The 12,243-nt window shown below is 37.3% G+C and overlaps 1 protein-coding gene and 1 long non-coding RNA gene across 4 annotated transcripts in view; one reads left to right on the plus strand and one right to left on the minus strand.

Annotated features, from left to right (window-relative positions):
• Positions 1–562: 562 nt before the first annotated feature.
• SRSF3 (serine and arginine rich splicing factor 3) lies at positions 563–8,750 on the minus strand. 3 transcript variants are annotated; one of them, XR_012489336.1, is made up of 8 exons: positions 8,616–8,739; positions 6,651–6,858; positions 5,211–5,345; positions 4,509–4,586; positions 3,832–4,288; positions 2,937–2,975; positions 2,209–2,295; positions 1,204–2,060 (listed from the first exon to the last, which is right to left on the minus strand). XR_012489336.1 is itself a non-coding variant. In XM_074311114.1 (6 exons), exons 2-6 carry the CDS (start codon positions 6,854–6,856, stop codon positions 2,033–2,035), a joined length of 495 nt encoding a protein of 164 aa, XP_074167215.1. In that variant the 5' UTR covers positions 6,857–6,858; positions 8,616–8,750; the 3' UTR covers positions 563–2,032. The 3 variants fall into 3 exon arrangements, 2 of the variants coding, with proteins under 2 accessions (XP_074167215.1, XP_074167214.1); XM_074311114.1 differs by lacking the exons at positions 3,832–4,288; positions 4,509–4,586 and having other exon boundaries at positions 563–2,060; positions 8,616–8,750; XM_074311113.1 differs by lacking the exons at positions 2,937–2,975; positions 3,832–4,288; positions 4,509–4,586 and having other exon boundaries at positions 1,043–2,060; positions 2,209–2,322; positions 5,191–5,345.
• An 883-nt stretch (positions 8,751–9,633) lies between these two features.
• The window catches only part of LOC141566504 (uncharacterized), a 64,528-nt gene continuing 61,918 nt past the window's right edge, over positions 9,634–12,243 (plus strand). Inside the window, exon 1 of the long non-coding RNA XR_012489337.1 lies at positions 9,634–9,832. This is a non-coding gene — a long non-coding RNA (uncharacterized LOC141566504). The remainder of the gene's footprint in view (positions 9,833–12,243) is intronic.

Consider the following 12,243-nt stretch of genomic DNA (forward strand, 5'->3'; position numbering starts at 1 on the left):
ACCTCCAAGCAGCATTACTTCAGAAGGTAGGTAATGAGTCTGTCTACAAATAGGCTGAATTTCACAGTTGGAAAACCAAGAGGTAAGGCTTCTTGGAGGAATAATGAAATCCCTACTTTGAATTGTGATCCTGTAAGACTCCCCCCTCCCCTCCCCTTAAAGGAGAGCTCTGAAATATGTAAGTGCTATAGAATAAAGTTATACACTTCATTTTAAGTAAAATTCTTCCAGTTCCCAATTAGCTATTTTGGGGGGGTCAGGAGGCCTCTTGTGAACAAGTGAACTTTGATTCAAAATCTTATGATTAGCTACTGTTGCTATTTGGTCTTGTTATAGGGTGCATTAAATTGTATCCTATGGGCAGTGCAACCACAGCTATCTGAAATAAATTTCACTTAATATTATGAATTTTTTATAGAAAGTTCAGGAAATATTGAAATTTACTCAGAATTTTATCTCATTAATGTAATGCCTGAACTGACATTGAAAAAAGAACTTATAATGATAATACATTACCCAATACTACTTTAAAAGCACATTTAAGGAAACTAAGCCACAAAACTGTTGCATTATGATTTAATCTAAGTGCACAAAAGTTTGAAATTACAATCCTTCCTAGTATCCAGGAAGGTTAAGCATGCCTCCATATTTTCAGTTCTACACTGTTACATTTGAGCTAATATGAATTTTTACATCATGATGCTTAGTTTGGAATTCCCATGCAAAACCTCAACTTATAGAATGGAAGCAATCTAAATTTAAGTGAAAATTATTTTCATGCTGAAAGCCTCTAAGGCCATTTCAATTTGGGTTACAATGAAATATATCTTGATATTCCTCTGAGCAAATTGCAGTATCATGAACCCTGAACTGGCTTCTCTTTTAAGGAGAAGGCATGATTACCTAGCAGAACTACTCCTCCCCCAACCAAGAAACCATTTTCAAAGTAATCAAGTCCAACTCAAAGTAGCAGCTTTGTGCAATCAACTGCTTTTATACAAGAACTGTGATGAACAGTGGATTCAACTGGCTACCACACAAATAGGCTAGCTAGTATTTTATTACTCCAAAAGCACTTTAACAAGAAAAATATAAGTATGGCTTCTGATAGGAATGTTTAAACCTGGACTGCATGTACCAAGCGCATAGGCTGAATTAGGTTCTACAAGGAAAACTTTTAAGTATTCAAAAGTTAAGCAACAATTTGTAACCAAAACTTTAATCCCGAAGGTCTCACAAAACATGTTACAAATGACATCATGAAAAAAAATCTTGCACAGTAACTCAAAAAGTTTTATCTCTACAATGTACCCTTAAACTGGAAGTGTGTGTGAATGGCGAATTTTTATTTATCACTATTTATTTACTCACAGTGCGTTAACTACAAAAAGAATCCATGACCTTAAGTAAAAAAAAATAAATTCCTCGAAACCTCTAGGTTTTCACTTAAAGGTTATGTGTCCACTTAGAATATTTTTTTCTTTTTCTAAAATTGCCATCACACATTTGAGCAAAGCAATTATATTTATTTTGGTATGCTTTTTATTTTCCAATTCACCTGCTGGCCTGTTCTAAGAGGAGCTTTAACATTGCATTTTGTTTAACTGATGCTGTACATATAACTATGCTGTGGACAAAAATCAAGGATCTCCAATGTATTCTGTCATTTCCTCCCCAGAAGACACAAGTCAAGATATTATTTTTTGGCCATTGCAGGTTTTAGAAATTTGCAAATCGATGCAAAACAATAGAAAAAAAAAAATCAATAAAAATTAGAATTTCGTTTAAGGGAACACTGTAAAGTTAACAAATTCTTGGTATTACATGCCTTATATGATCTGTTTTAAACCATACAGATACACATCTTTACATGTGTCACTGTTACAAGACAATAAACAAATTTTAACAGCTAAAACATTTTAAAAATGCACTGAGCTTATGAAGGCTCAAACAAAACTTGTAATGTTCTGTACATGCTCCTGTCAAATGAAGGGCTACTTCCTGTACATCACTCCTCTTGAAGGCCGATGTTCTATTTCCTTTCATTTGACCTAGAGCGACTGAACAAGGGGAAAAAAAATTATTATATTTCAATACCTGACTTGAATCAGATGAAAGGTCTATTTTGTACATGTAATTTTAAAAAAATAAATACATATACACATAGAGCTACTTCTGTAGTTTGCGCAAATTATTTAAAGAACCTACCTGCGAGACCTGGAAAAGGAACGAGAAGGCTTATGATTTCTCTCCCGTGACAGTGATCTCTCTCTTCTTCTATCTCTTGAAAGGGACCTAAAGTAGTAAAGGAAACAAAGATCACTATGCCTACTCAAATTTAAATGTCAAATTATTTCAAAGTAGTAGAGCTAAGATTTAAAGCTGATCCCTATAACTTATAGAGCATAAAAGGTTAATTAAATATTCGTTACATACCTACTATGACTAAAGCACCATGAAAGGAACTAGGGATTTGAGGGGAATAAAAAAAAAGTCTACTCTCAACACTACAGAATTCTTATTATCTACAGATAAGAGTAGAATGGAGTGGGAGAAAAATAGTCAAGACTGCCTAGATGGCAGATAGAACTTGAGTTGGGCTTTGAAGGAATTTATACATCCTGAAAAGTAAAGGAAAAAAGGGCATTCCAAGCAAGGGAATCAGTTTGCAGAAATGAAAAAGGCAAAGATATAAAATGTTCAATTCAAGGAAAAGGAAAATTGCCCATTTCAGCTGAAATAAGAAACACAAAAAAGACTTATAACTGGAAAAATGTAGAAGATCAGAAAGCTCAGAGAACTACAGGTTGAAGATGCCCTGTTGTCCCCCAAAAAGTTAACTCGAAAATTTCGTAATATCACTCAACCTAACAAACTTCAACTGACAAAGAATTACTGACAAAACCCCCCCAAACAAAATATGTAAACTGCTTTACCTGCTCCGGCTGCGAGAAAAGCTTCTTCTTCGTGGTGATCTACAATCAGAAATAGGACAAATTAGGCTTACTATCAATTTTAGTATTTATGGCGTGAGGCATTTCCCAACTTTTCAATCTCACTGTTGGGCCCAGTGATCGTGCCGAAGAACTGGCACCCATCGTCCAAAACAAAAAAAAGCACAGAAGGATTAAGGAACAAAAAGCTCAAGTGAAAAGCAGGTATTTCCAACCATGAATTCACTTTAACAAAGAATGCTTCACAGCAGATCTGTCCAATGCAAAACTTCCACGTCAACTAACTTCACTACCCAAACACCACGCCAAAATGTAGTCCCACAAGTAGTTCCAAAAACAGTACCATAGACCAGTATTTGGAACCCATGCAAACCTAGAAGTCCTTGACAAGACTTAAGGTACCAAGTGGATAAAGTGAAAAACCGTGAAAACGCGCTCAGTGTAAATATTGATGCCATTAAGTGATACATTAGAACTGCATATTTGTGATTGTCACATTTTAAAGTGTGTGTTTAGGCTTACAAAAAAATTACCTTAGCTTGGCCCACTTCACCCCAAAAATTGTTTTAAATTTTGAAAACTGTTAGTAAAACCATTTAAAGGTGATAGGATTCAACAAAATTTTGCTAGAAAGGAAAGCTAAATTTGTTAGAGATATTAAAATTTTAGTTTGGCATCTCACACATGCAAATGAGTTTTGCTTGAGGTTCTAGTTACATTAAAAGTTCCCTATCACCCTTAAAAGTTTTATTCAAGCAATATCTGTACGTTACCATTCAATTATGCACAGCCAGCCTTTGATCGAGAAAAGTAATTACTTAAGCCGCTTACTCCTTATTTTAACCAGCAGTAAACTGTATAAGCAGGAAAAACTTACTAGTTTTGGGTTTCAACAAGCTAGAAATGGTGAGGTGAGGCTGCCGGACTGACGGCCAGGAAGAATTTGCTGAAAAGGTTTTGCCAGATGTTGCGTTGTATTTAGTTGGTTGGCGAAGGGGGTGTTGTGGATTTTTCCTGCTTTTTTGTTAGCCGAAGGCTGCTGCTGTAGTTGTTGTGAAGACATTTGGTAAATAAACAGCTGAGCTGATTGGCCAGGAATGTGTGGGCGGTCGAGGTGGCTGCTGCCGATTTGGTTAAGGTTGGAGAGAAGGCTGAGAGAAAACAGCATGCTCGGGAACCAAAGGGCGGTGCAACCTGACGACTGGCCATGCCTGGGTCATGTGAAACGACACCAGCCAAGCTGAATGGGGCGCGCTGGTCACATGACGCTGAAAGGGCTAGTTGACTGGCTAATGCAGACTCAGAGGGTGGTGAGAAGAGACATGATGGTGACTCTGTAACGGGGTTCATTTTTATTAATAGATGGACCAAAAAGCACAAAAAAAAAATGAAAAAAACAAGCCATCAGTACAACCATCTATTAGCTAACATATAATCTTATTACGATGGGCAACAAGTGTGGGGTGGATTTTTTTTTTGGCCTTTTGTTTGTTTTATTTTTAAAATAGCAGAAGGGGCAGTTTCAAACTCCCATCTCCTAAGGACTTCACTCACCTTTTACAGGTAAATTCAGCCCTGTAGAAATCATGTTGGAGATTTGAGGAGGTGCAGATAGCCTCCAGACAACAAAGTCTGAGTCCAAGAGTGATGTGCCATTTTTAATTACCAAAAAAAAAAAACAAAAAACTGAAATGTCAGATTTGGGTTTGAAAAACTTAAAAGATGATTGGAATTACATCCTGTTTAGCCCCCTTTATTAGTGACCTAAGTTTACACTAGTTTAAGATTAATTTCTACTTCACCAGTTGTAACATTCTTAATATTACAATTGTGCAAACAAAGTAGAAAGATACATTTGCGTGGAAAGCTAAACTGTTGTGTTTAGTCTGTCATTGAGTCAAGGAATGGGAAATGGCCTAAAATTGAAGTAAAAGGGAAGACTGGAAAAGATGTGCTAGAAGATGAACTAAAATAACTTGAAAGAAGATAGATCCAGGACTGAAGTTACTGACTATCAAACTTGAACAGTGACCTAAAGACCAAAGCCAACATTCAGCATCAACTTAGATAAAAACTCCCCACTATAGCCCCAGCAAGGCTGTTTTATAAAAAAACAAAAACAAAAACAAAAAAAACCACCTCAGAATCTCAGCAATAGATGTTACCCATCAACATGCTTTAGGGAAACACCTGTTCCTATATTGCTCTATGGTTTAACACCAAGGGCTCTAAACACATTCTTTGATTCTGAAGTACCTGCGACGGGGTGGAGGACTTCTTCTCCGATAATCATCCCGTGGGCGACGACCCCAAGAAGGTGGAGGACCGCGATTCCGACTTCTTTTCTCCCCATTCGACAGTTCCACCCTTACCCGGCAACCACAAAGTGTTCTTTAAAAGGAAAAAAATTACATATATTACTAAAAAATATTCTCAAAAATAAACAAAACACACACACACACACACAAAAAAACCCCTTAACTACATACATTTTAGATGCTGATCTATACTTCAAATCCATTGGTTCATTTTGGCTAAAAAGCCTTTTGAATAGTGATACAAGAGTTCACTGTTCTCTATTCCTTCCCTACATGACCCGATTTAATGCAAAATGCCTATAAACATGTGTAATACATAAACATATTTATTCAACATTTAAGCAACTAAATGGTTAAGACAATGGGAGGAATAACAAATTATTAAAACTAAATGCCTCCTTTAAGATTATATTACAGAAGATAAAGATATTAAATGTAAAGAAAGGGTCTAAGATGCTAAGCAATTTGCATGAAGTCCACAAGATCAAGGTCTTAAACTGGTTAAAGACCATGTCTCATCAACTTAGTATCCCAACACTGTAGACTGTATTTGTGTTATGGATTCAGCATTTGGGATGCCTAACACTGGTGTTGGTTTACCAATTTTGTTTGTTATCTAATCTCATTTCAAAATTATGATTTCTACCACACAACTTTATACTCTTAATTATCTGGTTGCCTTTTGTATTTTAAATTATAGTTTACAAATATATATATATATATTTTTAATATGGCACTACTGAAACTCAGTGATTACTATTTTAGTTTAGACAGATGCAGTAAGATGGAAAGTGCAATGAATATAGCATATATATGTATTTTAGGCCTAAAAACCAAGTATCTTTAAACACTAGATGGCACACTACAAATAAGTATTAAAAACACTAATTTTAGTTTGATTCATTTTCGGTAGTGGTTTGGTGATATCAATATGCAACAAAATAATTCTTACAGGTGGCCAGCAACTCTACCTTAACCCTAATACTACAAAAAAGGATCTAGGTAAAGCTTCTTGAGTAAAGAAGCCCTATTTTAGTTGTTTATGTCAGTCCTAACTTTATTGTAGACGAGAAGATAAAGTTTGGACTGAATCTGTTAGCTGATTTATTTTGATCATTCATATAGTAGTGATTAAACTGTATAGTTGTCACTGATATCCTACAAGACTCCTAACTAATTCTAAATGTGTGCTGATAGGCAAATTATATATACCTCAATTTTTGCTTCTATAAATGAGAATTGCCTTAAAATGCTATCTATGTAATTGTTAATTTTATGATGTACAATCCATTAATTACTTCTTCTAGTGAATCCAATGAATAAATGTATAATTCACATGAAAGAAACAACTAGACAGAGATAATACAGTAAATATTACCTTCCATCTAATTCTCTAACAGCATCAGCTGCATCTCTGGGATCTTCAAATTCAACAAAAGCAAAGCCGGGAGGATTTCTTGCAACCCACACACTTCGGAGTGGCCCATAATATCCAAAAGCTCGCTCCAATTCTGTCTTGTTGCCATTGTTACCAAGGTTACCTACATAAACCTTACAATCCAGTGGACAAGAGTCACGATGCATCTCTGTAATGAGACAATGGTAAAAGGCAAAGTTTAATATTTGCAGAACTTTAATAAAATATTTTATTAGCTTAAAATGCCAAAATATGCCAATATAATATCAAAACCAAGAAAAGTTGAATGAAATTCAGCTCCCTTCTGCAACTACTCAACAATCCAGCACCAAACTATGTAGTGATATGTGTATGGAGAAGTAGTTCCAGATGCACTGTCTGACAAAAAGACTAGTGTCATTTCAAGATCCCCACCCCTCAACTGGCCCTTTAAGTGCCCTGGAAATCCAAGTCTTTTTTAGTCTATTAGCAATCAAAACCAAAGATTCATTTAATGGGTCCTTCCCTTTTGCAAAATTTAGATTTCTACAAGGAGTCTTTCCCCCTTCCATGCTAGTCTCTTCTAATATTCTAATAAATTGACTTCCAATTTATTCTGTATGTTTTGTTTGTTTTATTTATGTAGTCATCCATTAGATTATGGACTAGGGGGTGAGGCACCTACCCAGGAACCCCCAACGCTAAGAATTTCTGGGCTCTGGCACATAATCAGTATTTAATTTATTTAGACACAATTGCAGATCATCCTTCAAAATAGCAAATCTAGGCTGACTTAATATTCTTTATAAAGTCAGCATCTATTCTCTACTACACCTTTCAATAGTGGGTCATTGTGTATCCTTGGTTGAGAAGATATTTGCAGCTAAAGGGAAATAAATAATGAATGTTGCTACATTAAAAATTCAAGTATGCTGCGCTCTTGGTTGTCACACTTAAGAGTAAATATCTGGGTAACAATCCAATTTTTTGTACGGAAGAGCTTAACCCAAAAGTCAGAAATTTCTTAAAGAGGCTCTGAGCCAAAACAGTAATATTGGATGCTGTAAACATCGGGCCAATCGTCTCCCGTTTCAGCCATTTAAGCTAACACAAACACATACTAGGTACTAGGTACATGCTGCCACACCCAACCTTAGCGTTTTTCTAGGAAGCATGTTGGAACAGGCTACATCAGAATTTGGAGAGCTAAATATAAACTGGTCAAAAACCGCATACAAGTTTCAAACAAACAAAAACGGCGAACATTCATGGCAACAGGTTTCAGGCCTGTACTCGGACGCCTCCCAGAGTTACGGTGCTCATTGAGCGGGACCAGGGCTGCGTCCGAGTTCTAAATGCGCAGTACCTATTGGCCCACGTTTATTTGGGCGCCGATGGGGGAAGCGCCCGCAGCAACAAAGCGGCCGCACGGCCCCCTCCTTCCCTTCCTCGCTCGCTTCCGGCAGGCCCTAAGTACTCTCTCCAGCCCCCGCACTCCGGAGGCCAGGAGGCCCAAGGCCTGACGCCCTCTAACCCCACCCCCGCCCCAGAAACGCGGGAAGCTCTGCTCAGCGGAGGCTGAGCTACAAGAATGATGGAGCGGGCCGCACGAGAAGAGGCGCCATGAGCCGGAGGCCGCGCCCGCCCGCCTCGGCTCCTTTTCCTCATGTTTCGTACCCCGATCCCTGTTCCTGGCCATCCTCACTCCTCAGGCTCAGGAGCCCCCATCCCAGCGCTCCAAAAGCGCCCAATCTCTGGTCAGGGCCTTCGAAGTCTTTCCCTGCACTACCCAAGTCACCTCGACCGCCGACCACCGAACGTCACAAAATGGCGGCGGTGCCTCTTTGTCTGCGGTCGGCCTCGCTCTGGCCTTACGACTACAGCGGCGGCAAAAAAAAAAAAAAAAAAAAAAAAACCACACGCCCGCTCCACTGCCTGATTCCTTACCGTTTGCTGTGGCTTAACAGGCGGGGATACGATTCCCACCGCTCGACTGGGTTTTTCCCGCTCCTCCCGGCTCCGTCCCCGCGCAGCTGTTGCGCTACTCCCCCGACGTCCACAAAATGGCGGAACACCGCCTTCGCCTCCTAGCTTATATGCCTCCGCCCCAGGACACGTGACAGAGGGCTGCGGCCAATCAGAAGACGAGGAACGCTGTGACCGACACCTCGGAAGGGCCCGCCCTTCGTCTTAAGTTGTGAACACCGCTTAGACAGCGGTTGGTTGCTGGGAGCAGGCCTGAGCCTGGAAGCTGTGTTTGTCCCGCCAAGGAAGGCTTCCTTCCCCAGATGCCGAGTGCGCGCGCGCATTATGGGTGTTGTGTGGGGAGTGTGTCCACCCCCTTCCCTCCATTTCCTTTACGTCCTTTTATAATCACTTTCTTCAGTGTGCCAATGTATAAAAAATAATTGAAACCCATCCCAATATTACTGTGTAAACGCTCTAGTATGAGAATCTGGCCGGATGTTCTCAGCATATATTCCAGACCCAAGGTACAGTATTGTTGCCCGCACGCAGACATTTTAGTGAAACAGAAAACATCGTCAATCAACTAGTATTTATGCTAATTGTATGCTAAGCATCATACTGAGTGTTAGGAGATTAAAAAAAAACAAAAAAAAAACAAACGAATCCGTGCTCTCCTGGAGGTTATAGACTAATGGGGGAGACACGGCAAACAACTATGTGCCAAAAAAGTATATTTTATATAGGTTTTATAGTATACAAATAGCTGTTTCATACAGGCTTTATAACCATGAATATAAATATACATTATATATGTAAATACAGGTATACATTTAATAGATGTACGGGTGAGACGGGCGGTCCAGGAGATCGGGGAGCCATTTGCATGGAGCACATAATGTAAACATGGGCGGTGACTGAGGTCATAGTTGCAGGCAGGATACGGATGAAGAATGACCAAATAATAGAGGGGAGTAAAGAGCAGCGCCCCGAAAATGGAGGGAGAGCGAGGTTTACAATGTCCCAGGCTGCAGAGGATGCGGAACTTTGTTAATTAGGTTTGACAATTAAGAAACAGTCAGGGACGCCAGAGAGCTCAGACTTTGCTGGATGGGCCGGACCCCAGGCTCAGCTGCCCTGGTTCTCATCTGTTACAACTTCCTCATTTCCCAGGCGGGAGAGCTGAGGTCCATGTCAGGGTAAAACATATTTATTAGGGTGAATGATAATGACTGGATAGGTATCTTTCTGCTCCATTTCTTTGCTCTATGGACTTGTTGTCTACGAGGATTTTAAGACCGGGCAATATACTACGTATTGTGTAAACTAGGATGTTAAAATGTGAAATGACAATTACGTGGCCCCTAATCAACACTTGTTAACTCTTTCTGATCAATCTAAAAACAACAGCCTGAACGTAGCCTCGGAGGCAGCAGTGGACAAAAAAAATCTCCCTCTCACAGATGTGGTTATTCAGTTATTCCATTGGGCCTAGATGGTGGAAGTGGATGGAGTCTGAATGAGTCATTGTCCTGAGTTCAAATCCAGCCTCAGGAACATTGCAGCTGTGTGTCCCTGGGCGAGTCACTTAAGCCTGTTTGCCTTCCTTAACCCTTGTTAACGGCTCATCCATAAAACAAAGTGGAGAAGGGAATATCAAGCCACTCCCTATCTTTGCCAAGAACACCCCAAATGAACTCAAGGAGAATCAAGTGTGACTGAAACTAGAACTACATCGCACTGACCATTCTCTCTAATTCTTATCTCATGTTATCTTGATATTTCTATTTGATTATTTTGATACTTATGGCTTTGAATATAGTTTGAGATCAGGTATTGTCAGGCCGCCTCTCCCATTTCCCCCCAGTGATTTCCTTGATATTCTTGACCTTTTGTTCCTCCAGCTGCATTTTGTTATTTTTTCCCCTAGCTCTATAAAGGAAGTCTTTTGATAGTTTGATATGGCACTAAGTAAATTAAGTTAGGGAGTATTACCATTTTTATTATATTGACTCAACATCCATGAGCAAGTAATATTTCTCCAGGTTTTTAGACTTGCCTTTACTTATGTAATGAGTGTTTCGTAATTGTGTTCATAAAGTTCCCTCTGTGTCTTGTATTTTACTCTGGCTGTAGTTATTTTCAATGGCATTTCTCTTTCAATCTTGTCCTGCTGGATTTGTTGATAATAAACAGAAATGCAGATGATTCATGTAAATTTCTCTTATATCCTGCAATTGATGAAGTTATGTTCCACTAGTTTTGTAACCGATTCTGTAGAATTCTCTAAGTGAATTTACATTTACAGAACACGAAAGTTTTGTTTTCTCATTTCCTATGCTTATTTCTTCCATTTTTTTTCTTATTGTGACAAATAGAATTTCTAGTACAATATTGAATAATAATGGTCATAATGGACATCTCTGTTTACCCACTAATCTTATTGGAAAGACTTTTAGCTTACACCCATTACACATAATGCTTGGCTTTTGGCTTTAGATTGATTTTTAACATTTTAAGAATAGTTCTATTTATTTCCTGCTTTCAATGTTTTTAATAGGAATGGTATTGTATTTTGTCAAAAGCTCTTCTGTATTAATGATTGAGATAATTAAATACTTTTGGCCTTTTTTGTTATTGATATGGTAAATTATGCTTATAATTCATATATATATATATATGTATACATATATAAATATGCTTATAATATAATACCAGCATTGCATTTCTGGTAGAAGTTCCAACTTGTCGTAGCATATGAACTTTGTAATATATTTATATATTTATATATATATATATTTTTTTTTTTTTAATAGTTTTTATTTACCAGATATATGTATTGGTAATTTGATCTTTGTAATATATTACTGTAAATCCCTTTGCTGGCATTTTACATACATTTTTTGCTTCAATATTAATTAGGAAAATTGATCTATAGTTTCTCTGTTTTTTATCTTTCATTTAAGTATAGAAACCATATTTATCTCATAGAAGGAATTTGAAAGAATTTCTTCTTTACCTATTTTTCCAAAGTTACATAATGTTGAAATCAATTGTTTTTTAAATATGTGGTAGAATTGACTTGTAAATCTATCAGGTCCTGGTTGTTGTTTTTTTTTTTTTTTTCCTTAAGGATTTCATTTATGTCCTATCCAAATTCTTTTTTCTAATATAGGGTTATTTAAGCATTCCATTTCCTCTTGTTTTTTTATCCATTTTATTTTTTTAACCTCTTTCATTTAAATTGTGTTTTATTAGCATATGGGTGGACAAAATAACTCTTAATAATTGCTTTAATTTCACCTTCATTGGTTGTCTATTCACCTTTTTCATTTTGATATTGGTAATTTGATTTTCATCTTTTTTAAGTTAATTAATGATTTTTAAAGAGGCTAATATTTAGATTTATTTATGGTTTCATAGCCTTTTTAAATTTTATTAATCTTTTCTTTGATTTTTTTAAGATTTCTATTTTTGTATTTAACTTGAGATTTTAAATTTGTTATGCTAGTTTTTTTAGTTGCATTCCTATTTACTTGATCTGCCCTTTCTCTTTTATTAATAACATAATTTTACTAATTTTTTATTAATCAGTTTATTTATTTATTAA

Source organism: Sminthopsis crassicaudata, chromosome 4, assembly GCF_048593235.1.
Source record: "Sminthopsis crassicaudata isolate SCR6 chromosome 4, ASM4859323v1, whole genome shotgun sequence".
Taxonomy (NCBI): domain Eukaryota; kingdom Metazoa; phylum Chordata; class Mammalia; order Dasyuromorphia; family Dasyuridae; genus Sminthopsis; species Sminthopsis crassicaudata.

Coding starts and splice junctions, on each gene's coding strand:
- SRSF3 (XM_074311113.1), bottom strand. CDS start 6,856: ATGCATCGTGACTCTTGTCCACTGGATTGTAAGGTTTATGTAGGTAAC. Junction 5,346..6,650: donor GTTAGAGAATTAGATGGAAG/GTAATATTTACT, acceptor TTCCTTTTAAAG/AACACTTTGTGGTTGCCGGG. Junction 2,061..2,208: donor TCCTTTTCCAGGTCTCGCAG/GTAGGTTCTTTA, acceptor CCCCTTGTTCAG/TCGCTCTAGGTCAAATGAAA.